This window comes from Alosa sapidissima, chromosome 17, assembly GCF_018492685.1.
Source record: "Alosa sapidissima isolate fAloSap1 chromosome 17, fAloSap1.pri, whole genome shotgun sequence".
Lineage (NCBI taxonomy): Eukaryota > Metazoa > Chordata > Actinopteri > Clupeiformes > Clupeidae > Alosa > Alosa sapidissima.
In genome coordinates, this window is record NC_055973.1 from 13,785,223 (window position 1) to 13,812,936 (window position 27,714).

Below are 27,714 nucleotides of genomic sequence, written 5' to 3' on the forward strand. Positions count from 1 at the left end.
GATCATGACCCATTTAATTGTTCCTTGTAGAACAGGGTATCATCTCAGCACTAAGTGGCATTCAATATTGACGCCAAGGCGTCATAAATAAAAATTCTTCCATTGTGTTGCTTTAAAGAACCTTTACATACATACATACATTGTTTACTGAGTGAGAATGGCATGTAAATATACTCTTGTAAATTGTAAATCTATGATGACCCCTCTAGACAAGTGCACTTCATCATACATTTTCTATTGAAATTATTTTTTTATCTAAATGAAAAGGCACATACTTGAAAGTCTGATACTAAAATGTAAGTCCTTTAACCAAACTCCCAAAGAAGGCACTTAACAGTAAGTAAAAACGCATACAGTTAAATCAAGATAGAACATAAAAAGTTAAATATATATATATGATATTCTGAGAACCACAACAACAATAACAACAACAAAAATGCAATACGTTTGATGTATTTACAGATACAGATGTATGTTAGTATTATTACAATAACTCTTTAAAGTAAAATAAAACATAAAAAAACATTGACTATAAATGCAACATATTGTGCAATGTCAGTGTTTCCCCTCCATCTTAGGCATTTTCAATTAAACAGAATGTTTATATTTCACACAAATACTGATAAACCATAAACATTAGGACCCATAACAAGTCCAGTCAGACATCCCATTGCATAAGCATTACTCATTTCAGACACCAGAGGGCAATCTTGTGAACATTTAGAAACATCAACATTATTTATATTATTAACAGAAAGCAGAAGTTGTGGATTGTGTCTATACATAAAGGCAAGATTGGGCCGTCTTTGTTTGTATAGCACATTTCACACACAAGGCATATCAATGTGCTTTACACAGTCAGAAAGCAAAGAATAGCAGACAATTATAGCTAATAGCATGATCACACACATCATACGTTAAATGATATAAACTTTTACCTCCAATAGCATAATCTTACTCAGAAAGACCTGACAATTAACCTCACAGCTCCTCATAATCAGCTTTGGTTGCCCCTGTTTAAATGCTGTGTAGCTGTTTAAGAGTACATGCATGTTATGCTGTCTGAAGGCACACTGAGCCTAAGTTCATCTAGCTGGACAGCCATTGAGTCACTTTCCATGACTTCAATAGGTGCCTTTGTTGTGGGAATGTATTTTGGCCTTGACACAAATGACTCTCCCTATTTCAAGAGCAAAATAAAACATTTAGTATTAATATAAAACATGTATATGATGACTCATTTAAGTACTAGACAATTTTTGGCCTTTTAAATGCTTACTGCAGTGAGTCATAAACGTCCACTGACTTGCATGTATTCATTTAAATGATAATTAAACCAATCTGACAAACCACTTTACTGCATGCCAGAGACATCCCAGATTGCCAGATTGCCTCCTGATGCGTTCTGTGAACGTTTTTACACTTTCTCTGAAGTGAGTTCAGATCACTTCCCCTATTATGTTTTTAACAAGGTTCAAGCCATTTACCAATACACTGTAATATGCAACTCTCATATAATAATTTGGCATATTTTTGCCTCGCCATTACAAACAGAGGGATATTAACATACAATGGCGAAGCACGTCTGATTGTCTCTGCATTGAGCTTTGGACTTTAGATGTTGGTCCAGCTTTACTCTGCATCCAGAACCATGAGGTGCACAAAAAGTCCGGCGGAGGCTATGATGTCACCTCTCTTGGTGAGCAGTGGAATGTGACGGTAACCTAGAGAAACAGGAAGTCAGCTTTAGATCTAAATCACAACCCCCACTTTGGGAGGGCATATTGGGCACCCATGGCAATCTTCATCAGACTTATCTCACTTCTGAGCAGATACAAGCCAAAGGCTGATGAAATCGTTCACCAGGACTGTTCTCCCTCACCACGAATTAGCAGCACTTTACTAGCAATGGTCATTACATTGGTTCATTCAATTACCCCACAAACCCTATACCTACCAGGTAATATATTTTACCATCTGCAAAAGGTGTGTTAAACTTACTGCTGTTGTAGTCTATATGCATCACATTCCACAAAACATTGAGGCTGCTGTTTTCACATGCAGGATAGCTGACTTACCTAGCTGTAGACTGGTGAAGGGCAAGCAGTATTGACCAATCAGGTCATTCGGGGATGTGGAGTCGTAGTCCTCCACCACAAAGCGCACCATGGCCAGCTCAGGCACGTGCACATTAAACTTGAAGTTCTCATTCCACATGGGGTTGAAGCCTGCAGGGCATGCAAAACGCCATTTACTTCAGCTTTCACATTTCTGCACCGAACACCAACCCCTCACCAAATAATATTAATTTCTGTCAGATTAAACTCAGAACAATTAAGAATATTGTCATTTAGACTTTGTCTCAATCAGAAGTGGGCAAATATGAAAGTAAAAGTCCTACCATGTATTGGTTCTGCCTGTACACTTAACACGGGTCATTTAACTAATTAGCTCATCTACCTGGCTGAGGAACTGTGCTACTTGAAATCAGCTTGTTTAGTAAATGGTTGAAAAATATTCAATAGGACTTTATTTCCTGAAGACAGGTAGCTCTAACAATGACTTTGCAGCAAAAAAAAACACATGACAAGAGAGTGTTTCATTTCTCTAACCATATTGCTTGGTGCTTAGCACATTTTAACCAATAGTACTGTAACAATGATGTATTGACAAATCCACTTGCCATTATTGTTAAGGTGGTGCGTCTCTTTGGTTGCAGCGTCAGCCGGGACGCCAATGATCTCCACCCTGACCAGGGGGTCCACGATGGACTTGCACTTGTCCTTATTGAGCTTGGGCAGTTGCTGGGCTGAGATCACCTGAGGGAACACACCCAGAGCGAAAGGGGGATGGAGTGAGTCAGCAGCAGGCCTTCTGTTTGACTTACAGAGCCAACACCTAGAGCGTCTGATTAACTAGGAAACTCTCCCAGGCAGCGCTCGTTAATCATTCATTCACTGGAGTGAACTGGGTACAGTAGATGGCACGAGCTGATAACAGTCTTGTTTGTAAACACACCCCAATCCATCTCATTATGAGATTGCATTAGAGGGATGATATTCCGTTCCTGTACCCAAACTTATTGCAGTAAATAAGCTTGTTAGGTCACAATAAACAGTTCACCTTGTGCCAAACAATGCTCCTTAGAGGTTATAAAATCACTATAAACTACCACCTCTTGCGGCATATTGCTTAATTGAACCAAAGTGTCAGCTAACTAAATTTATGTAAATACTGGGAGCTTTTTACGGTAAACAGAGGTTATGGAGTGACAGATGAGTACCATGAGGTGAAGAGTCTTCTTCTTGTACCATGGGCCTTTCTGGAGGGACTTGGGGTCAAACTGGGAGGCTGGGTCCCTCTGGAATTCGGGCTTGAGGACGTAGCCGCTCATCCCGTTGGGCAGGAAGCGGCCTTGGTTCAGGTCCATCTCCTTACCGGGCGTTTGGAAGTTCAGGGCCACTGCAAAGGAAGTGGGTTTATTTAGTGCTCACTCCCTATGTAAGCAGGAAGTACATAGAGACTACTCGTTTAGAAAGTAAAAGTCCTCCCACAGCTTATTTTTTAAGGCAACAAGTTATTTCCAGTGTAAGCAGGATGGACCGGTGGAAGAAACTATAGGTTGAAAAACCACTTGGCATGATTCAAACACTAACAAGTCACACTTAGAGAGTTAGGCGTATATGTGTAGCAGGTCTAAATTTAACTTTGTAAGCTTGGTATCTTCCATTTTAATTCAACAAGTGACAGATACCTATCTGGCAGCCAGCATTCCACAGAGGCACAGGGTTGTAGTTGGACGAGTCGGTCCTAGAGCCAGCTGGGTAGATTCTGCTGAGCTTGTCCATGTTGTGGTGAATGTAGGCTGTGGCTGTCAAAGGAAACAACAGACGATCAGCATCATCTAATACCTACAGAATGTTCTCAGTTGAGAGTACCCTATGCCATAGTTAGTGCAGAGGCAAACAGAGAGGACAAACAAAACAACCATGGCAACACTTGCCATGAAGTACAACCCCACAGTTGTTGATGGGACACAACCAGAGAAGATAAGTGCTTGTGAAATGTCTTAGCAAGACTGACTGTGAGTGCAACAATCACAGCACGACAGAAACAGCAACAGTTTTATGTTAGTAACATGCCAGATATGAGGCTTGGGAGGAAAGCCACTGTAGTTCCTACCTGATGAATCTGCCAAGTTGAGAGCTTTACTCTCCTTAAAGGAGGATATCTCGTAGAAGGCAAGGCTATCGCGAGCATGTTCAAAGCCACTGAAGTGCACACTCTTGCAGTAGATGACCAAGTCAGAGAGCTCCTTCGCCAGCTTAATCTTGGATTTCTGGAAAGAAATTGAATTGATGTCTCATTACATCAATATTTATCATGGTGACCAGACACTTTTTGGGCATTTCTAGCCTTTACTGATACTGTAGGACAGCAGACAGTTGCCAAATGGTAACAGCTCACTGATACGTTTTGCTCCTCACCTGGCCTCTAAGAACAAACTCACCACAGCTTTTGTCTAGGCAAATATGTCTAGGGTCTAGATTTGTTTGTGTAGGTTTGGTCTGGTCTGTGGTTAAGTGACCAGTGCATGAGTGGACAGGCTGTTAATCTGACATACATGTATGTAAACAATGAGTGTTTGATTTGACTGCACGTAGCAGGCGCTCACGGGCAGGCAGGCGCACCTTGTTTTTGGGCTTCTGGTCGTTCCCTTTGCAGTCGGCCGCTTCGTCCTCCTCAGACACGCTGTCATCCTCCACGGCGCTGTTGTTGTTGAAGGCAGCATCCAGTTTGTTCAGCCGCTTGCCCTTGATCAGAAAGCGCCCCTTCAGCTCCTATGGCCGAAAAAACGAAACAAAAAACAGGTCGTAAAACTTTAATGAAGTTCTGTTAAACAAATTGCAACATTTTTTTCCGCAATTATAGCAGACTCATTTGGTTTCACAGACGCTCCTGAAACAAATAGGAGGGTGAAGTGACAGCCATTTTCCAAACAAAGAGGCAGTGAAAAACAGAGAGAAAAAAACTGAGAAATGGTGGCGGCATAATAACCAGTCACACCATGCAGGCAACCAATGGGCGCCGGCACAGCCTTATGTAAGTGATAATTATAAATTCCCTTCCAGACACACACCACAGGCATTCCCTGTCTATATCTGTACATAGTATGCTGTCTCTGCAGAGGAGAAGAATAACAGTGTAAGATGACCAGCTCTCTATTGTCATGTGTGGAGAGGGAGTATGGATTACACTCTTTTAGCATTTCGTTTTGTTCATGAGTGATGAAGCTTGGAAAGTTAGACTGTCTCAGGTGTCAGACTCTTCACTCTATCTCCTCCTTTCCCCCAGGCCTGCGCGTTTGTTTGTGAGTGAGTGAGTGTGTGTGTGTGTGTGTGTGTGTGTGTGTGTGTGTGTGTGTGTGTGTGTGTGTGTGTGTGTCTGTGAGTGTGTGTGTGTGTGTGTGTGTGTGTATTTGATGGTGCATGTATAAGCATGCATGTGTGTCTCTCTCCAGGTGCTGCACCCCCACCCCCCTCTGCTAGGCCCCATCTCCCTGCCAACCACAGAGCTCTCCTCTCTATCCCAGGGCAAAAACAGTGTCATGTAAACCTGAACTCTCTCTACAAGAGTTTTTCTGCACGCTAACACAACAAAGGGGGAAACGACTAATCAGAAAGCCTACATTGAAGAGGAACATACGAGCCAGCTGTGTGCATTCCACTCATGCCTTGTAAATAGTCCACAGAATTCTGCTCTCGCGCCAATCAAAAGGAAATTCCTTTTCCCAACACCGCTATTCCATCCTGGCCTCTGGATCTTAAAGGTACAGTACACGCTTCAGGCAACATCTGTGCTCTGGAGTGCAGGGCAAAAAATTGGTGAAAACTTTCACACAAATATGACACCCTCTGACACGTCTCCTTCTGTTCCTTTCCCTTTCTGAGCAATCTGTTCTCGCGGAAACGGTAAACAGGAACTAGGGGAAGATGTTGAAAGACTTTTATTTGATACATGGAGCGCTGGGAGTGTCCATATTTGGCTGTGGTGCAACAAAACAACCTTGGCCTAACAACATACATGCTCCAATCTGTGCAAATAATAACGGAAAAACTCAAATAATTGTTTCCCAGTCTATTTTTGTCTAAAACATCTGCAAAACTTGTGAGCTTGACCTCTAAAGCAGTCCAGTGCTGGTTTGCTTGGTACAAATCACAACTAAAATCATGCTGGCCATAAAAAAAACTCTTCATTGAATATTTCTTTGTTTTTTTGTTTTGATTTATTTATGTATTCATTATTATTTGTCATTTTTATTATGTTTAAATCACATAAAAACAGCACTGACCTCTGGTGATGGGAAGCATGAGGGCATCTGGTCCCCCAGGGGCTGCGTGAGCAGGGCGTCCCCCAGGATGGAGACCATGTGCTGGGCCATGCGCTTCTGCTGCTCCAACGTGCAGTGGTTCTCCAGGGAGATGATGACCGGGTACTCCGAGGTCTGTGAAACAGACAGGTCCATCGTGGTCAAACTAGCACACATTAACACACTCTTCATTGGGTTGATATGCAAGTGCAAATAGCAGTGATGCTATTTATTTGTAAACAAATGAATATCATCAGCTTCATTATTTATTTTATATATTATTTACCAGTTGCAGGGGCCAATTTCCCTGGAGCAACTTGGGGTTAAGTGCCCCGCTCAAGGGCACAATGCGACAGTGGGAATCAAATTCCTTATATGAGATCTATTGCATAAGAGCTGTGCCTAATGCTTTAAATGTGTTCACTATGGAACACAATAAATATTAGTACAGGGAACTTTTATGTAAATCAAGTAGCAGGTTCTCATTCTCAAGTGGTATTTCATGACCTTTACAACACGGTCAGGTTGCAACAAGTTCTACATACCGTAGAGGTCTATCTACTGCCAAAATGATTCAGACTATACTTTTTACTGAATGATTAAATGCACACTGCAGGTATATCTTAAACCCAAATTATATTTTAAGAAGCATATAAACTCTGATGGTAATGGCAGCTGAAGTCAAACGACCGCTGGTTAGTTTATATTGTGACTGGGCCTTACTGAACCACCACTGGTTACCGTATACTGTGACTGGGTCTTACTAAACCACCACTGGTCAGTTTATACTGTGACTGGGCCTTACTGAACCACCACTGGTTACCGTATACTGTGACTGGGTCTTACTAAACCACCACTGGTCAGTTTATACTGTGACTGGGCCTTACTGAACTACCACTGGTTACCGTATACTGTGACTGGGCCTTACAAAAGTCCCTTTACCATTGAATCAACTCACCTCTACTCTACTCTTCTCTACTAGGTTTTGGTACCAGCTTTTCCCTTTCCACTGCAAAACGTACCCTCTTTATTGTAGCTCGGTGCCATAGCGACACAGGGGAGTTTGTTTCTGACTCCTGGCATGTGGTTGTTTGTGTTAATGTTCATTTTAATCCATAAGAAACCGTTTGTTAATTCACAAGGAGATAGAACACCCGTTTTTTACAAACTGCAGGATGTTATTCATTTGAATCAACACACCTGCTGTTAACAATTTTCAGACCTAGACTGCATTACGTTATTAACGTTAACTGCTTGTCGTGCTGGCAAAGTATGGCTGAGGTATTTTTTTTAAATGACGGGCTTGTCCAGAACACAGCAATGTCATTAGCGACCAATCAGTAACCTGCAATACTTTAACGTCACCTTTTGGTATCGCCTCAGCTCACTTGGAACCTCAACGGAGGTGATACCAAAAATGGTACCACGTCATCCACGTAGCAGTTTTTGCTGATGGAAAACCAAAAAAAACGAGGCGAGTAGAGTCAAGGCGAGTTGAGCTGATACCATGCAGTGGAAAAGGGACTTAAACCACCACTGGTTAGCGTATACTGTGATTGGGCCTTACTAAACTAAGGCCAACAAGATTAGTTTTCGAGGAAAAACATCTGCTGATGAATTATAGATCTGAACACACATTCATAGAGGTCTTTTATGAAAGATAATGTATTAGAATTTCAGAATGCCTTTGATTACATTCAACATATCCACATGTTAGAGGGAAAATGGGTGAATGAAGACTGATTCTCGAAGCTGCTCCAAAATGTATTGGCTTGTGAGCCCTATCCCTATGACAGTTGATCTGGACTCACTTTGAAGGCGTATTCTTTAATGGCCTTGATGACGTCTTTGAAGAGGATCTTGGACGTGAGCGTGTAGCCGTGGTAGATGATGGGCTCTCCGTTGGGTCCGTCCCAACAGTCCAGCTCCACACAGCGACAGCTCTTCATCAGCGCCCTGAGGACACGGAAACACAAGCATGTCACAATCGATCTGGGCTGCATCACTGGCATACTACTGTCATTAGATGACAGAAACACACTGTTCTTGATTTTACTCTCTCTCTCACTGGGCCCTGTCTTACACCCGGCGAAAAGCGCAACACAAGGTTTATTGTTATCTTACGCTCAATAAAGTGATGAATTTTTCACCATGCGCTCCACTTTTATTAAACTTTGCTCCGAGGGGTGTGGCAACTACAGAGTCAGTATCATATTTGGGTCCCGCCCACAGGGACCCGGATTCGAATCCATCTTATTATTATTCTTCCTACATTCTATTTAATTCTCACATACTATACTAAAACTGTATTCCATTTCTGCTTATAGATCACACTAAATCCTCCATACTGCGCCTTTAAGCTTGACCAAATAGCCAACCCCAATCAACACCATTACATCAATGTTGGTGTAGACTTTAATGACTACTAATTCTGTAGACAGGATAGATTGCTATGATATGCCACTTGCTTGATGTAGGCTTCTGTGCTGCTGGGCCCTTTGAGTTGGTCCTCCATCAGGTAGGTGTTGTGAGAGGAGGAGATGAAGTAATGGTTTATGGGCTGAGTCATGTCCTGGTACACCTCTTTGTGGGCGTGGTTGAAGATAAGCCCCTCCTCTTGGTGCAGATACATCAGGAAACCGTCTTTGGTCATATGCTTCTTCTGCTTGGCTGCAATGCAAATTGATTCCCCATCACACGTAAAATGCTGAATATCATTGGGAATTATGGCCATGTAAGATGTCTGTAAAGGTATGCTCTGCACTCTCTGTAGCACTTCATTTCTACTTCAACCAAATACAATTGTATGTTTTTGAATTAAAAAAATGCTGATACAAAAATGTCAACAATGTACGTAAACAGCGTGGAATGTGTAGAATGTAAACAATGTGTGCATAGATGCAGCTACTACATGACTTCAGTCATGCTAGACCTCTCTCACCTGAGTCATCGAGCTCATACTTTTCAATGAGTTTGATGGCGTGTTCCATGGTGGCGCTCTCTCTCTGCTCGTTCAGCAGGAAGTCCAGCAGGTTGACGGCGCTCATCTGGCCGTCCATCTGCGCATACTTCCCGTAGATCACGTCGATCTCCTCGCGGTGCGTCAGCAGGTCGTAGAAGTGCTTGATCTCCGAGCCCTCCAGGGTGCCCGAGTTCGACTTGTCACATTTCTGATGGACAATCGGCAGAAATGGGAGGCAAATGTCATGGCCAAAAACAGGACAATACTCCAAGAATACACACAGGATGCTACTTAGTCATCATGTGCTAGGGAGGTGTTTGGGATGATGGAGGTCAAGTTATGTGTGCTCAATGATTGATGAGTTTATTTACTCACGCTGAAGAGTTCTTCGGCGTACGTGTCGTCCACTTCAACATTTATCTGACGCAGGAAGTGCTTCAGCTCTTTCAGGGTCATCTTGTTGTCTTTGTTCTTGTCCGCTTTGCGCATGCAGTTGAAGATCCAACTAAGCTACTGATGTAAGGTTGCTCAATTACTGCAATCACTGGGGCACTGAAATATTCTACAGGTTAAAACACTTTCACTGAACTATTAAAAATTATTGATACTATGATGATGGCTCTCAAAATGTTAAGTAAATTCAAATAGCTATTGCATTCATTACCAAACAAATAAACAACCACCATCTGGCTTGATCTTAGTGGGGATGATTGGCTTAAGGCCCTCTAACCCAGGCTTTGTCTGTCGAAATCTGTTTTAAAAAAAGATACTGTTCACTGGTCTTCTGTCGGTTGAGGCCACGCATGTTGGTGATTACTTTATCCAGGCCGGTCACCCAGCGCTTGGCCTCCTCGGCAGAGCTGGCTATGAGGTCCAGGTTCTTGCGCCGGCCCTTGAAGATGATGGAGAAGCAGAGTTCCTCCACACTTGGGTCTATGTGCTTCTGAAGCCCCTCTGACTGCCGGCCATGACGCACTGCCTCAATGTCATCAATGGAGACTGTGGCACAGACACAGAAATACAGAAAGAAAGAAATAGAGAGAGAACGAGGCAATGTCAAACTAATATTCAGTCAAGCTATCTTTTTATAGCCTCTCGTGCAACATACTAATAAAAGGTACATATTCCCCTTTCCAAAGCATAAAACAACACACAAGACCATATAAACACAAGACCTCATAAAACATTAATTGCAATATTGCATCTATTTGCATTGCTGTTAAAATATGTTGGCTTTGACAATACTGCTTTGAAAGCGTTGTGCCAATAAAGCTCATGAACAGAATTTTAACTTTATTGAATCATTATATGGATCTAGGACACATTCAAATGGCTACTTAATAACCCATAAACCCAAATACATCAACACCATGGGACAAGGTGGCACCCATCACTAATTGAATATCAGATTACCATTAGACTACTGACAATAGACCTCTCAGACAGACAGACAGACAGACAGACAGACAGAGAGAAAGAGAGCAAAAGAGAAAGAGAAAGAGAGAGAAAGAAAAGAGACATTGGGAAGGTGGCAACACTAAACTCAAGTCTTTAGTAAGACAGGTCCTTATGATACCAAGAGAAATGAAAACCATAATAATAAGAAATGAATACCAACAAGAATGGAGACCCAGTGTCAGCTAACAATGAATTATGTGAAAAACTTCAAATGCGTGTAGACATACACATTAATACTAACAACAGTAAACATGAAACAACCTATGTTATGACTAGATTTCATTCCTAGGTGTGTTTTTTTTAGTTATGACCATATATTTCTTAACTCTTCCAGATGGCTGTGAGCTGATGGCTACGCTCCTGCTGTGAAAGATAACGTGGGCTTGCAAAGGGCTGACCTCAGTATTCTGCATCTCTTTGGTACAAGGTCCATTGTGAAGCAGCTTAATATACGGAAGAGTGTATAGTGTCACGCCTGACGCAATCCATTTATCAGTGCTCTACGCACACGGGCAGAGACAACAAAACGCTCTATCCGTACCAAAACAGGGGCCTGCTCCAGGCTTTTGTCTCCTGTCGCCATACATTGTGTTCGGCTTGCAGTCACAGCCTTGAACGGCCATCAGTGTAATACACATAGGTCGCACGTCCTTGGGGCAGCTGAGCGGCGGAAAAGGGGGGTTGTTTTTCTGCTCGCGTAACAAAGATGAAAGGGAGCAGTCAGGTAGGTCCAAATCCTGCGGCGGCTTCGGCAGAGCTGATTTTAATGTATTTGCGGATATCAAACAGAGTTTGACTCCAATGAATTGCAAACCAGTGAAGTGAAGCCAGGTGTGGGGGGGGGTTGCGGGTGGGGAGATTTGCGGGTGGGCTCCACACAATGCATGGCTGGAGATGTGAACTGTAGCCTGGTTGGGGGTCATGTATGCTCAGCTGATGAAGGGTCAGGGCAAATACTACAGAAGCAGCGAACAGAAGATAAGCTGTTGTTTCTGGACCTCGCCCCTGCTTTTACTGCGCAGTGCAGAGCACACACACACAAAGACACAGACACACGCACTCAAGACAGAAAACATTGTGGGGCATTGTCGACAAACTATTTTGGATAAAAGCCCGATCCAAAATGGAGGGCTCTGTTTGTGCGTGTGTGTGTGTGTCTGTGCATGTGTGTGTATGAGCGGGCAGTGTCCCAGACGTGTCATGCTGAAATTCTTTGCATTCCCCCTGAAACGCGCTGGAAGAAAGGGGACATTGTTGTGTGATGCCTCCAAAATCATCCCTCTCATGCCCCATGCAGGTCCTTGCCTCTCTCAAAGCAGGGCCACTGGAATACTGCAGACATGCCTAAAGGTCAGCACTCATCAGAAGCACTCAGCTTACATCTCGCCCTCGACCTCCACGTTGACTTACTGTTTTCGCTCCGATATTGTGACATGTTGCTGACTCTGATGGAGTTACTTCATGACAACTTCACATTTGCCAACTAGAGATATCCAAGAGAGATTTTCTTTGAAATAGTCAATTTGTCAACTTGACATAACTAAGACCTCAACTAATATTTTGACCCAAAGGCCTTCAGAAGGACTCATTATAAGGAGTTACAGTATACCTTTGTCAAGAAGAACGATCCAGTATAGTAAAAATATGGAAATGAATATTTTTTCCTTATAGAATGATGGTTTGTATATGTTTAGGATTATTGTCATTATTCTGTTAAATTCTGTTTTAGTATATTACCTTATATGTTTGAAAGACTACTATTTTGACATCTTAATCACAAAGATGTATGGGTCTCTGTCATCTTCATTCTACCACTGTGCCTAACTGGTTTTTCATATTTTGTCTCATTGCATATAGTACATACTGTACGTGTATAATTTACCTTTTTGCATATGTTGTTCTGGTGTGCTGCTGTTACTCACCTTGCTTTGCTACTTTGCCAACACTTTGCATATAAGGTGCTATGCAAATAAAGATTGATTGATTGATTGGTGGATTGATTGAAGCAAACGCTACAGTAAATAGTGTAGAGCAAACACAACTAGAAACGCAATTCCCAAGTAATTACCAGTGCATGAAAATGCAAAAGTTGTGATGTAAAAGATCATGTATAGTTAAAATAGATAATACAGAGCTGGTTACTGCGGTGATCCTAGAACAGACATGGTGGTTGCATAGCTTAATAAAAATTGATAGTTTAAAAGTAGACTGTTTAAAAGCTGAATGTAGATTGTTTAAAAGTTGTTGACAGACTGGAAGTTTAATGAATGTTGATATTCAAATATCTACCTATACAATGGCTGTGTATAGGTAGATATTTGACAATAACTGCAAGTTGAAATGGCTCTAATGTTTGCTAGCAGTTATGCTAACATTTTTAACTATGCTAACCATGCTACTTAGCTAATGTTTTCTAGCAGTTTTGCAAAGTTAAATAGTAATCTGCACTGGGCCAGAATGAAGGTGAAGCCAAGTAAGTCTAGGAGTCTCTCAAATGTTAAAGGGATGGTAATAGATAAGAAGTTTGCTATAAATAAGGAGGTGATTCCCACAGTTCTGGAGAAACCAGTGAAGATCTGGGAAGGTGGTATGATGCAAGCCTTAGTGATAAATCACAGGTTGAAGACTTGAGACAGGTCACTAGGCAAGGTATTGCAAAAATTGACAAGTCAGGGCTGCCAGGTAAGCTCAAGCTGTGGTGTTTGCAGGTTGGTTTGTTGCCTCGGCTAATGTAGCCATTGACAGTTTATGAAGGTCCTCTGTCAAAGGTAGAGAGGTTGGAAAAAATTATCAACTCCTTTGTCAGAAAATGGCTCGGAGTCCCACGCTGCTTAAGCAGTGTAGCCTTGTATGGGAAGGGTATTGTAGAGTTGCCAATATCTAGTCTGACAGAGGAATTTAAGTGTGCTAAGGCTAGATTGGAAATGACTCTTACTCAGTCCAAGGACCCAGTGGTGAGGAAAGTTGCACCCACAGTTAATGCAGGGAGGAAGTGGAACCCAGAGCAGGCAGTTAAGCAAGCTCAATCAGCATTGAAGCATAGGGATATAATGGGCCATGTGCAGCACAGGCGGGGGGGGTCTAGGGGTGGGTGTAAGTAAACCCTTGTGGAGTAAGGCTTCTGCAGGAGAAAAGAGGAAAATGGTAGTGGAGGAAATGCATAGACAGGAGGAGGCTGTATAATGTACTAAGGCAGTGTCGCAGGCAAAACAAGGGCAGTGGGTGAACTGGGAAGGGGTGGAAAAAAGACGGATTAAATGGAAAGATCTATGGGGCATGGAAGCTGGTAAGATCAGATTTAGTTAGGTGCTACATATGATGCGCTCCCATCTCCCAAGAATTTAAGTCAATGGTTTGGTGAGGATGATAAATGCATACTTTGCTCGTGTGTGGGCAGTCTCCACCATATCCTATCAGGGTGCAAGGTAAGTCTCACCCAGGGGTGGTATACGTGACGTCATAACCAGGTATTGAAATGTGTGGCAGCGGCAATAGAGGATAAAAGGAGAGAAGTCAATTCATTAGCAGCTAGTAAATGGGTAAGGCAAATTAACTTTGTACGTCAGGGGGATAAACCTTGTTCCGCGAAGGCCAGGTGTAAAACCGGCCAGTTGAAAAATGGGGCGGGCTGGGAAATGAAGGTTGATCTTGGCCAGCAGATGGCGGTACCTCCACATATAGTGAGTACTAAGCTACGACCCGACGTAATTCTATGGACAGATTCAGAGAAGATAGTTTACTTCATTGAACTCACTGTTCCTTGGGAAGACAGAGTGGAAGTGGCCAATGAGCTGAAGAGAGCTAAATACACTGAAATAGCAGAAGAGGCAGCTAAGCGAGGTTGGAGTGCACGATTAAGGTCTATTGAAATCGGTGCACGTGGGTTTGTGGCCAGATCTGCTATTGGCTTGCTGTCTGAATTGGGCATTTGGGGTCAAAGTCTAAGGCAGGTGGTTAGTAACATGTCCTTAGCAGCAGAACGGGCAAGCGAATGGTTGTGGGTAAGGAGAAGTTACCCTTCCTGGGGCGCAAGCTAAGGTAAGCTAACTGGCTCATTTGTTTTGTGTTGGTGATGGACTGTGCCTAGGTTGATGTTACTTGGCTAAGGTTTTTATGGTTTATGGTTCAGTCCGCATCAACGGGACGGACCAACCTAGCCAACTTAGACCATGCCTAGGTTGGTTAAGGGTATTTGGATGTTTGTTGTGGTAATATGGTGGCAGCATGGGGCGTAAGCTAACTGGCTAATTGGTTTTGTGTTTGTGATGGGGCCTAAGCTAACTGGCTAAGCTAACTGGCTAATTTGTTTTGTGTTTTTGATGGGCTGTGCCTAGGTTGATGGTTGGTTGGCCAGGGTTTTTTTTTTTTATGGCTATCGTTCAGTCCACATCAACGGGACGGACCAACCTAGCCAACCTTGACCATGCCTGGGCTGGTTAAGAGTATTTTGGGTATTGGATATTTAAATGTGGTAATATGGTGGCAGCATGGAGGGGAGTGTCTCCAGGATGCTGGTTTCACTGTTAAGCCTTCATGAGGTGTCGTGGGCCTAACTTACCGAAACATCGGTGAATGAGGGTGCCCACTTGATAACCTCAATGACATGCCGCATACTATATACTGCTGTTGGATGGGCCATTTGTATTGTGTTTGTGACCATTTGTTGGCGGATTTGTGGGTAGTGTGCTTTTTAAAGTTAAACTTGAGCAGGGGCTTCTGAATGTGTTTTTACCTTGGACTTTGGCACAAGGGATTTTAACATCTAATCCTGTGTATTAATGTAATGCTAACCATGCTACTTAGCTAACTTAGCTAATGTTTTCTAGCAGTTTTGCTAAAATGTTAACTATGCTAGCAATGCTAACCATGCTACTTAGGTAATGTTTTCTAGCAGTTTTGTTAAATATGCTAACAATGCTAACATGTTAACCATGTTAACTTAGCTAATGTTTTCTAGCAGTTTTGCTACACATGCTAACTATGCTAGCAATGCTAACATGTTAACCATGCTACTTAGTTAACTTAGCTAACATGTTTTAGCGGGTTTGCTAAACATGCTAACTATGTTAGCAATGCTAACCATGTTACTTAGCTAACTTAGCTAACGTTTTCTAGCAGTTTTGTTAAACATGCTAACTATGTTAGCAATGTTAACAAGCTAACCATGCTACTTAGCTAACTTAGCTAATGTTTTCTAGCAGTTTTGCTAAAAATGTTAAAATGCTAACTATGCTAACAATGCTAACTAGCTACAGTGGGTAGAAGTCATAGTTGATGACAAGCGTTGACATAGTTGATGACAAGTTAAAAGTTGTTGATAGACAGCTAATTTAATAGATAGTTTAATAATAGTTTAAAAGTAGACTGTTTAAAAGTTGAATGTATATAGTTTAAAAGTTGAATGTAGATAGTTTAAAAGTTGTTAATAGACAGCTAGTTTAATAGATAGATAGTTTAATGATAGTTTAAAAGTAGACCGTTTAAAAGTTGAATGTAAAAAGTTCAGTAGTTTAATGGGTTAAATTGTTTAACAGTGGATTACTGTAGTGAGGACTTTTATTTTGAAACCGTTTTGGGCAGAGGAAACCGTTGAATAGGATGTGTAGTCTTAATTGACCCAGATTGTATGCTTAAAGCCTGAGGCTGCAGGTGGCCTGAACACCTGGCATAGGATTCTAATTGCTTAATGGCCGTATTATGATGTCACAATCAGCAATGTTAAGTCTATGGGGATTTTTTCTTTAATAGTTTAAAAAGTATAAAAGTTTCAAAGTTGAAAAGACATAGCAGCTTGGTCCCTTTGAAGACCTACGTTACAAAGTTTGAATGAAGTTTCTAAGTTAAACTGTTCAAGAGAAATTGCATACGGAAAAAGTGGTAAGCGGAATAATAATAACTAGAAATGCAATTCCAACCAGTGCATGAAAATTACCAGTGCATGAAAATGGTGGGACAGCATTGACTGCTGACTACTTGGCCCATTGACACTGGGCGTGTAATGCCTTACAACACACACACACACACACACACACACACACACACACACACACACACACACACACACACACGTAGCGTTGACATGTCTCACCTTATTTGACCTGCCGTGCACGCCTATCACACAGTGGGAAGGTGCAGGGCGGCCTGCCCCAAGCCTGTCTAGCATTGTGTGGGAGAGGGGAGGCTACTACAAACACAGGATGGACAATGTAAACACCCTCCTTGTTGATTAAGGCCCAAATTGTTCCTCCTTCCCCTAAGGGGCCTGATAACACTGTGTCACAGACAGATATGTGTGTGTGTGTGTGTGTGTGTGTGTGTGTGTGTGTGTGTGTGTGTGTGTGTGTGTGTCCATGTCTGTGAGTGTCAGTTTCTGTTTATGTGAATCTGTGTTTGTGAATCTATGTTTGCCTCTTGTGCATTAGAAAGGGTCCATCTGTCAGTGTTTTGGTGTGTGTGTGTGTGTGTGTGTGTGTGTGTGTGTGTGTGTGTGTGTGTGTGTGTGTGTGTCTGTGTATGTGTCTCTGTGTGTGTGTGTGTGTGTGTGTGTGTGTGTGTGTGTGTGTGTGTGTGTGTATGTGTGTGTATATGTGTGTCTATTTACATGTACACACACACACACACACACACACACACACATCCATGCAGGAGTCACAGGCCGTCCCAACACTTTATTGTGACTGGGAGAGGAAACGGTGACAGTGGCTGGCAGTGGGGCTGAAGTACACAGAGGTGGGGCAGAGTGTGTGTGTGTGTGTGTGTGTGTGTGTGTGCGTGTGTGTGTGTGTGTGTGTGTGTTTGTGTGTGTGTGTGTGTGTGTGTGAGAGAGAGCACGCATGTGGGGACCATATTTTATAAACACCATGCTCCCCATTCTCAGCTCCCTTCCCTTCCTGCAGATGCATTCATATCAGCAATAAACTTGGCACAATAAGCCTCACAGGAAGACAATAAAAAAGGCCAGTTCCCTAAACGAGGAAATGCCTCTGAAAGCAGGAGTCTTTCTCCTTTTTCCACCTCTTCTTCATCGTCATAAAACGTTTCCACTAGACTCCATCCACTTTGTCATCCTCGCATATTTGGCTTTAGCCACATCTGTCCTCCTGTGCTCTCCGCCTCCCTTGTTTTACAGTAAAGCCCCAGAAGACGGAAGCTCTCGGTACTTGGGATCCTCCGCATCTGAACACAATCTGCCCGGCACATCTGAATCGCATGAGCCTCCTAAGTCTCAAAGACTCCCGGAAAAGCAAACCCAAACTGCAATAAAACGTAAAAAATCTGCATTTACATACAGCGTATATCTGACAGCCTGCTGTAGTAACCCCCCCTCACCCACCCCACCCCATCCCTGCTGTTTGTTCAGTTGGTCGACTCGAGGCTATCGTGGCGAGCGCTATGCCAGTGTTTCCCCTCCAGACGGCCGGCGGAGCCAGCAGTGGTCTGGCGCGGAGCTGATAAACCGGGCCCGAGGAGAGCCCTCTGGCCATCCCTGGACTGGGGGGAACACCAGGGTCGGATGGGGCTTAAGATAGCATGTGGGAATAGTGGTGGAGAGAGAAAGGGAGAGAAAGAGCGAGAGAACGTTGTGTGTGTGTGTGTGTGTGTGTGTGTGTGTGTGTGTGTGTGTGTGTGTGTGTGTGTGTGTGTGTGTGTGTGTGTGTGTGTGTGTGTGTGTGTGTGTGTGTGTGTGGAATGGTGTGTTTGAGTGTGTATGCATGCTTTCGTGTGGTGTAAGTGTGTGTGTGGGTGTGTGTGACTGAGAGAGAGAGAGAGAAAGTGTGTATGTGGTTTTGTGTGTGTATGTAGGGTGTGTGTTTGTGTGTGTCTATGTGTGTTTTCTTGTGTGTGTGGTGTGCATGTTTATGTGCATGTTTTTTTGTGTGTGTGTTAGGCGGATGAAGGGGAGCGGCTCATTTTTTCCTCTCTCGTTTGGCCATGTTATCTGTGAAGATATTTTCTCTTTCCACTCTCCCCACTCCTTCCAAGAAAAGAGGAATATCAACCCTTCCTAAAAGTAGGCCTCTGAGGTTGCTATCGGAATTATTCAGAGAGAAGCCACAATGAGGCCGAATTAAAAGGCAGCATATTTTTCCATTGTGTTATAAATGTCTTGTACTGTAAACAGGTAAAAAAACATCACCCGCCGAGCCATGGTGAGATGACCTCTGAAATATGAATGAAAAAAATCACAGTCTCTCAGTTCACTGACTGGCAAATGGAATAGATACTTGGCCATGTGATGGTGTGGTCTCTCGGCTTTGAACTTCTCACTATCTCACCCAGCAGGGCTCACATACCGTCTCTGTCTAGGTATATCAGGTCTCGCTCATGTTCCTCAGTGCAGAAGACAATCCCTTCCTGTTTTTACCCATTGTCTCTACCACCACTTCTCCATAGCTGGGGCGTCCACTGAGACAGCAGGCTTGTTTAAGTTGATAGAACCAGCTCATGATGACAGATTAGGCGAGTGGAAACAATGTTTTTGCTTTGCAGTCTACTACACAGACTATGGTTTGTTAGATGTTATTGCATATGATATTGAGTAGTGCTACACTAAAAAAAAAAAATAACCCATTGGATTTACTCTCCACAGGAGTTTTGAAGCTGTATACATTTGGTATCCAAGACAAAGTCTACCACCTCAACAACTTCCTTGGAGAAACTAAATAGAATCTTGGGGATGTCCTGCTCTTTGCCTTTTTTCCTCCGTTTTTTGACAAAAGTGTTTCTTCAGTCTCACCAGTGATCACCCTACCATAGAGCCTTTGATTTATTGTTATCACAAGGACCCAGATGTACTAAGAAATTAGAAATAACATGTTATGTCTGAAACCGCCTGTTTCAGACATAACATGCTATTAGACAGCAATAAATATATTTGTTTACATTGTGTACTATATATTTTTATAGTATATTTAAAATATGTTGAAAAAGCATATGGGAATGGTGTTTGTGGAGTGTTGATAGTTAAAGTGTGCTTAGTCAGGACACTGACTGGGAATATGATGCAACAACAGATTTTATCTTGACAGACTATAAGGCTAGCTTTGATAAGATTATGTTTATTATCAGACATCTCCCACATCGAGCACCACAGAGACGAACAAACACCCCCACAGACACAACACAATTTGTTGCAAAAAAAAACAGTTATGGTTACCATACAACACAGTAAGTTTGTAGTGCATGTTTAAAGTTGCTTAAGTATAAGTATAAGTATATATACTCTTTTGATCCCGTGAGGGAAATTTGGTCTCTGCATTTATCCCAGTCCGTGAATTAGTGAAACACACACAGCACACAGTGAACACACAGTGAGGTGAAGCACACACTAACCCGGAGCAGTAAGCTGGCTGCTACAGCGGCGCTCGGGGAGCAGTGAGGAGTTGGGTGTCTTGCTCAAGGGCACTTCAGCCGTGGATGTGGGCATGGGAGAGCAGTGCTCAACCCATATTATTCCTACTGGTCGAAGCCCTACAAGCCCGAAGCCCTAACCAGTAGGCCACGGCTGCCCCCTTATGATTCGGTATCTATCAAATCATAAGGGGGCAAAATTATTACAGAGCTAGACATGCCATGCTGGGAAGGAAAAGGACAAACTGCTGCAAATGTGCAAAAAGACTGGTAGATGGTGAGAATGAAACTTCTAAATTGACTGGGGGAAATAGTTGTGAGTGTACGGAGTTTCAATTTATGTTTGAGGTTATCAGTGTGCCTCAAAAACCCTTGCTCACATGCACACACACACACACACACGCGCGCGCGACCACATGGGCACACACACGCACGCACACAGACAGAAAAAGAAACTTACAGGTCTGGGTGCGTTTGAAGGTCTTGTGGGACTCGTGCCACATGGTCTTGCAGTCCTCCTGCAGCTTGTAGAAGCGGCCCTTCTTCCACGAGCTTGACCTCACTTTCTGCAGCTCGCCGCCCACCAACAGGAACTCCAGGTCTGCATCGCCCTCTAACCCTGGACCACAGATACGTGTGTGTGAGGAAGGAGCATATAGGTTTAACCCTCCACTCTAACATCAAAACAATTTATCTTTGATTGCATTATTAAGTGACAGTGGCAAAAACAGAGTCAAAAATAGACGCCTGTCTCTTTTAAACGCCTGGCGTGGCCTCCAATAGAGGCAATAGAGGCCTGGTCTGTTTCGGGTTGTGTTTAATCTTCTAAAATCCGTCATATCATCTGTTTAAAGCCGAATTCACACCAAGATTAGCAATGATTCGTCGTTGCAAGCTGTCACAAAGCATTCACCATGTCTCGTCACAGTTGCAAAGTTTTAGAATTGCATCAAGTTGCTGGTTAATAGAATGTTGCAGCTCATCTCGTCGCGAATCTTTGGTGTGATTTGGGCTTAAGTATGGTGCAGACTTATGTCATTATGATTAGATGCCATTAAAAGACTGCTGTGGGGAAAAACTAGAGTTGCAAATTGTATAACTTTTTTCAATAAGATCTATGCCTATATGACTTTGTCATAGTTCAATTCATCCCGTGTTTAAAATTTGCTGATAGGCTGATGGTAAGCTTGTTTTTATGCTGGCAACAAAACAAAAGGGTTCGCAAATGTTAGGCCTATTCTTTATTCTAAATGCGTACCGCCATGGCGATAAGGAGAAAGAAGTAGACTATGATTTGAAATGTAAGCTGACTGTTGTCAAATTTGCCAAATAAAATACGGGAGAAACAATATGGTTCATGCTCTCTCATGCTGTTTCATTCATGCCGAAAAGGAGGGAGAATGAAACATTAACATTCCACTTTTGCATAAATAATTCCTGAACGGTTTTGGTCAGGGCTGATAATGCAAAGTATTTGACAAAGGACCGATATAGGCTAGGTTGCTAGTGAACAAATATGAGCTTTCAGTGTGATACGATCTCTTTGTAAATTACATTTGATTAAAACGTGTTTCATCTGTTCTGGCTATCCCGCTATTTGGATCTTACTGTAGGCCTATCTCACTCAATGAACAAAATCTTAACACTAAATGAATGATGATCTGTAATTGTCATCAGATAGCCTAGTCATATAGGTAGACATTCAGTGTGTTTGAAATAATTAATTTGATAATATTTTCCATCTTTGCAGAGGAAAAGTTTTGTGTAAAGGGAATTAAAGGCCTGTCTCATATAGACGCCTGTCTCTAATACTAGCCAGTGCAGTTTGGCGATTTGGGAAAATAGAAGCCTGTGCTATTTGGAGTTTTACGGTAGGCTATTCTGCTTAAAGGAACACCAGGCAAGCCTGATGCTTTTTCTCTACGAAACTCCCCCTCGCTCGGTCTGAAGCTCTTTTCCTTTTCTTTGCGTCTTCCGTCAAGGGTTTTCGCTGCTTCTTCGCTGGCTCTGCCATTATACACACATTTGCAACAATCTCTAGCGTTTCGTTAGCCTGCCTCTGTGCTGTAAACTATACCTGCTTCGGTCGGCGGGTAGGATACACCGAACTTGCAAGTGGGATATTCTTCCTACAGGCAGTAGGGGCGGGCAAGAGAGCCTTCATTCGCCCCGTAATGAGTCATTTAACTATATACCGACTTACAAAAATGATTAATTAACACGAAAACGTTGCCTGGTGTCCCTAAAAAATCAGCAAGCAAGTAGTTTAAAACGTTCCCATTTGAGACATCAATCTCAAAATGGCACATTTCACACGTGGGAGCCAGGATAACTCCAGAGGCCACAATGCCAAGCTTGTGTCATATTAAGCTAACATTAAAATGCCTCCTCCTAAGAAGAATCTGTGGCTTTTGGTCTTTTACTGGATTGTGGTAGGTCAACTGCATTACCGAGTTTCTGCTGAGTAGGCCAACCTGATTTTTATCAATCAGTATACTGAGCCAAGGAAAAAGTGTAAAGTGAAAAGAGTGAAGTGGTACAACGTAGGATAAGTTCAAGCAATGCTCTACTGCAGAGGGATACGGTTTATAGGTAGAATATTCCAGACAAAACAATATAGGTTTGGAATTGGTCTAATCAGCTTAAACTATACTGGACTTGAAAATGTCACAAACCAATATTTAATCAGGTGTGACATCCTCAAAATTGGATAAAATCTGATTGATTTGGTGCAAAAAATATACAATCACAAGTAAACAAATGATGATAAAATAATATAACACAATATTGTGTAATTCTTACAGTAGTCGTTGACTTAAGAAGGTAGTGAGTAAGTGCTCTGTCTAGTTAATTACCTGAACCATGCAGAGAGAGAGAGAGAGAAAGAGAGATAGAGAGTCAGAGACAGAGAGAGAGACAGAGCGGGAGGTATAGGCCTAGTATTAACCAGGAAACCACTGGCATCAAAGCTCATACAGGATTCTAGGACTTTTCTATTCTCCAACTCCATTGAGACCACACGGTTGTCTTGGTAGTGGTACCCATTTCACCTAACTGCATGGTGACAAGAGGAAAAGGCCAGTCTCTTCACATTTGACCTCGCAATGGGAGTCGGTTACAGGCAGCCTAAATGGAAAGCCTTACTGAGTCACAGGAGTTTTTCACAGCATTACTAAACCTTCTGGCCATTTCATGTGTAACAGACTGATGACTGTGGTTTCCAGCTACAGGGTGTGCACCACCACCTAACTTTCCGCACGACTCCACATTTTCTAAATATATTACACATTAACACACAGCATGCTTTATTCCAACTAACACTAGCCATCTCGCCACTGAGAGCCTGCCCTGTGGCAGGGATTTCTGTTTATGATCAAGCCAAGAAAACCAAGAAAACGACATTCCACAACATCCGCTTCTGTCCTCAAACGATTGAAATTGCCCAGCATCTGTTTACCATCAGTCCATCAGCGTATGTTGTCACTGTTCTGTCAGTTGAAGACATGTCTGTTCTTCCATAAAACTCTGAGTGATAACCACAAGACTGCTGGGAGGAGGAGGACTGACTCAATTGTAATGTCCACAGTTGATTACTACACCGAAATGGCAGCATAGATTCAGAGGCTCCCACAACAACAACAACAACAATGGGATGACAAATATCGCGGCCCCTGCCTTCCCTGTGTTTACCACCCTTCTGTGAGCTCGCTCGGGCCCGAGGGTGAGTGGGCACTGGGCAGTCAAAACAAGCCCGACATTGCGGACATTTTTTTACACACTCCTGCCAGAAGGGTGGTTTCTCTGAGTGTCCAGAGGAGTGGCTGTGAAGGCAGAGGGATACTGCCTAAGGACCTTGCTTGTCAAAACTCGCCCACGTTGGCAAATATTGGTTTTTGCATAGGTTTTTGTGAATGCTACAGTGCCTTTCTGCTAGATCATAATAAAGGCAGAGTGTTCTTTCATTCAGAAAAACCTTCTAATATACATATTTATGTAGATTTTATAGTCAAAACAGCAAGGAATTATGAGTAGGTTGCATTAAACAGGAAGTGTTTGCTTAAACTTTATGCCCCAGTTTGGATGTTATACCTCAGTATCTGTGTGTTTCCAGTTGCAGCTTATTCGTCATTAATGTGAATCATCCCTGCGTTTCCTCAACATCCTGAAACCCATTTTGAGTTCCTGTCATCCTAAAATATGCTGAGTAAACAAGTTTGTACCACTGACTTCAACTTGCCCTTTGGTCTATGCATAACATTTGAAGTATCCACTTGCTTTGAAATACTAGGCAAGATGGAACAGGACAGGTAGAAAACTAGGATTCCCTCAAGCAAGTTAATTTTGATTAGACAATTATCGAGAACTTCAAGTGTGCATGCATGCATAGAGTAAAAAGGTTCTCTCTTCATCAAGTTATTACTTGCTTCTTGCGTGAAAAGGGTCCTTCCAGTTTCAGCTTTAAAAATAAAAACAAGCACACTTTTAAGGTGGGGTATGTGAACAAGGCAGCATTTTATGAGACCTGAGACTTGTTGAGAATGTTGCATCTGTGAGAACTGTGAGAAGACCGACAGACTTGGATGATGTCTGCACGCCAATGTGTTACAAGGTGTCAGTAAATCACTTTAACTGATGGCTGCTTTAGTGGTTCAGTTCTCTCTGTTTAACATGAGCACAGGCTTCTCTCAAATCAGTGTTACTGGCTCAGGTTTGGCTGAAGATGTCAGCTACATGTTTTCATATCAAAACAGGGTTGTAGGGTGATGATAAACCTTTCTTATTTTGTTTGTTTTCCAGACTTCTGAGATTTCTGAAGAAAACATGTGCACCCAGCCCACACATACTCTAACCCAAACCAATGGAATGACAGCAATGGATTTTTTTTGCAATCTGAAACATTGCAAAACTGACATTTAGTATTTCCCCAAAGAATCCATGGCATTCCCATGAAGAACTCTCCAAGACAGATTGGATTGCTTTTCTCTTGCAAAAGAAAAGCCACACCATAGCAGTCTACTAAACTGCAATAAAACATTCCTCTGTAAACACTAAGCCAAAGCCACAATCTAGCTTAGTCCCACCAGTTAAATAAGAAAGGCACCATCCATTTCTTTCCCTTGCCGAATGTAGCATGATCCTGTAAAAGCTTCAGGTGAATCTAATCTAGGCTTGAAAATGGTGGTGTTACCAAAAGAAAAGAGATATGACCTTTGATTCTGGAAATTATAGCCTAAGGGAGGACTCTGTCTTGGAATGTCAATCTGGTCAACACCTTTGATTTTCAAAGGTTTTTCAATATCATATTATCTTTTGAAGTAAATAGGCTTTAGTTATGGTAAGAGTATGAAGAAAACTTTCTCCTCAAACATTTCATTTGGTTAAGAGATCTAATCTTGAAAAAACAATAATACACTGGTAGGCTATGTAATGACTTGCATGATGGCCAGACTTTCAGGTATTAGATTCACCTTCCTTGCGATAATAACGGAGTTATTAAAGTTACATGAACACTGATTGCGAACCAAGTGGGCTCTATGAAAATCACACATTGACAAAAACAGTTTACAGGTTGATCATTTACCCCAAGCAGGGTAGGCTACACTTAAAAAAATCAGTATTTATTACAGTAATTGATAGGCACCTTTGCCGGAAAACTTTGAACAAGTCTCACAGAAAATTTAGCTTGACCTAAAACTGAACTGCTTTGAAGAACTGACATCAGATGCAACACCTGAAGTTCACACGCGTGCACCTTGAACGCAATCCTACTTCCTTGTAGCCTATAAAAAACAAAAAAGACGAAGACATACCTATTAGTTTTCCATTATGTTGCGCAGTCTTTTTGCACTGCTCTTGATATATTTGCTCCTGAGATTTTGTCCTCTTTTTGGGACTTTTACGTAAACAAGACATTGTAGACGGAAGGAATAAAGTCCCGTTAGAAACCGGCCAGGCAGATCGCAGTAAGTTAGGGATGTTTGTTTGAAAAACACTAGGTTGTTCAGGTTACGTCTTCCATTTGATTCTAGGGGCGTGTTCGTAGTGATTCTGAATGCAGGCGGGCTTCAGAATAACGTTAGCCTAGCCCTAGGCTAGCCTACTCCCCTCACAGAGGATGATAACAGAAGACCTCTGGCTATAGGCTAATGACATAGTCTATAGGCTACTTTAGGCTTTAACGTTCTTTGCGGATAATTAAAAACAAATTGGACCATAAACGGACTCCACATTTTTTTCTATGTGTGAACTATGTCCTCTGAGTGCTAGACATTCACTTTATCATGTGTCAGTAGGCTGTTTGGCCAACTTTTTCCTTTCGTTAGCTTAGGCCCCTACGCAAGATTAGTTTATGCGCTTTACGCTGTCAGAATACCACAGCACCGAATTAGGCTACACTCCACATATCGGAATACAATTCAGGTGGAAACAGTAGGCCTAGCCATATTTGTTATTGATTAACTGCGCCCTCCTGTGGTATTCAAATGACCACACACGCACGCACAAGCGCCCGCGCACTCTCACATTTTAATGCTTTTATTTGGACCTTACACATGGGAAGATTCACAGATCCAAACATTTAAGGAAGTACACACACACACACAGACGCACATTTTAGTCGTGCATACTGAAATATGCATCGGTTATTGACAGCAGAGATGGACAGACGAAGGTTAATAATTTAGTTTGGAGTACAAACAAACAAAAAACATCAAGTTTCAAACTTCCTAAACTGATATTCAATGGGGCATGTTGAATCATGACAGGACAGTCACTCCTAATAATAAAGATCAGATTGGAAAAAACATTAGGGAAACAATATTATAAAATAAATTAGATTTATCATCAAATAGGCTAGCCTATTCGAATAGTCTAAATACTGTTCTCCCGACTAGGCAAAGAAGCCGGCTATGATAATAATAGACGTTTTATTAGCCTAGAGCTAGCCTACATGAACAGTTTATTCAGACTGAAAACTTTGTAAATCCTATGCTACTCCGCCAGCGTCATCCCGCATGCCTCGTGTTAAACGTTCTCGAACCCGTTTCATCTGGCAGGAGAAAATATTAAAAGCCCAAAAGAGAGCAAGGGGAGTTTTCACAGACCACTATCAGCAAATCTTCTATGCACAGTAGATTTCTTTTTTGGTTAATCACATAGGGTCTATTTCATTCAGCCGACAACCCTAGGCTATGCAGACAATTCCAAAAAGCTTACCGTGTTTACCAGCAGTGCCATTTAGTTCCATATTTAATGTTGCCAACTTTAGTAATAGTCCCAGTAAGTAAGATGAACTGTTGCTATCAGATGTTTCCAAATAATGGCGAAAATAAATGTAATCAGACTGAATCACTGCAATTGCTGTCTTCTCTCAACCTGCCAACCCGCTCAGGCAGAAGAATGAGCGTAGCGCACTGGAATTTTCAACTCCAACGTCAAGTGCTCGTACACACCCACAAAACCTGTCCTTCAAGTCAATTCTATAGCCTAGGCTACGGCCAACTAGTTTGACCATACCCCTCTAGTGATGTGGTATCTGCCTAATTCCTGTCTTTGTTGCTTATGCCAGGTGGGG

General features: G+C 42.3%; 1 protein-coding gene across 2 annotated transcripts; it reads right to left on the reverse strand.

The window, feature by feature from the left end:
- On the reverse strand, positions 1-27,582 carry plcd1a (phospholipase C, delta 1a). 2 transcript variants are annotated; one of them, XM_042067531.1, is made up of 15 exons: positions 27,357-27,582; positions 20,602-20,760; positions 10,103-10,331; positions 9,708-9,837; positions 9,312-9,540; positions 8,839-9,040; positions 8,182-8,326; positions 6,353-6,505; positions 4,692-4,841; positions 4,183-4,339; positions 3,755-3,871; positions 3,284-3,462; positions 2,684-2,819; positions 2,079-2,228; positions 1-1,724 (listed from the first exon to the last, which is right to left on the reverse strand). In XM_042067531.1, exons 1-15 carry the CDS (start codon positions 27,385-27,387, stop codon positions 1,633-1,635), a joined length of 2,259 nt encoding a protein of 752 aa, XP_041923465.1. In that variant the 5' UTR covers positions 27,388-27,582; the 3' UTR covers positions 1-1,632. The 2 variants fall into 2 exon arrangements, with proteins under 2 accessions (XP_041923465.1, XP_041923464.1); XM_042067530.1 differs by lacking the exon at positions 27,357-27,582 and adding an exon at positions 25,952-26,128.
- Positions 27,583-27,714: the final 132 nt, after the last annotated feature.

Bases quoted from the DNA above. Each gene is read 5' to 3' on its own strand.
- plcd1a (XM_042067530.1), bottom strand. From the start codon at position 26,054: ATGTCTTGTTTACGTAAAAGTCCCAAAAAGAGGACAAAATCTCAGGAG. The intron at 9,838-10,102 runs GTATCTTTTTTT...TCAGTAGCTTAG, and splicing joins CGACAGAAGACCAGTGAACA to TTGGATCTTCAACTGCATGC. The intron at 9,541-9,707 runs GTGAGTAAATAA...ATTGTCCATCAG, and splicing joins ACGCCGAAGAACTCTTCAGC to AAATGTGACAAGTCGAACTC.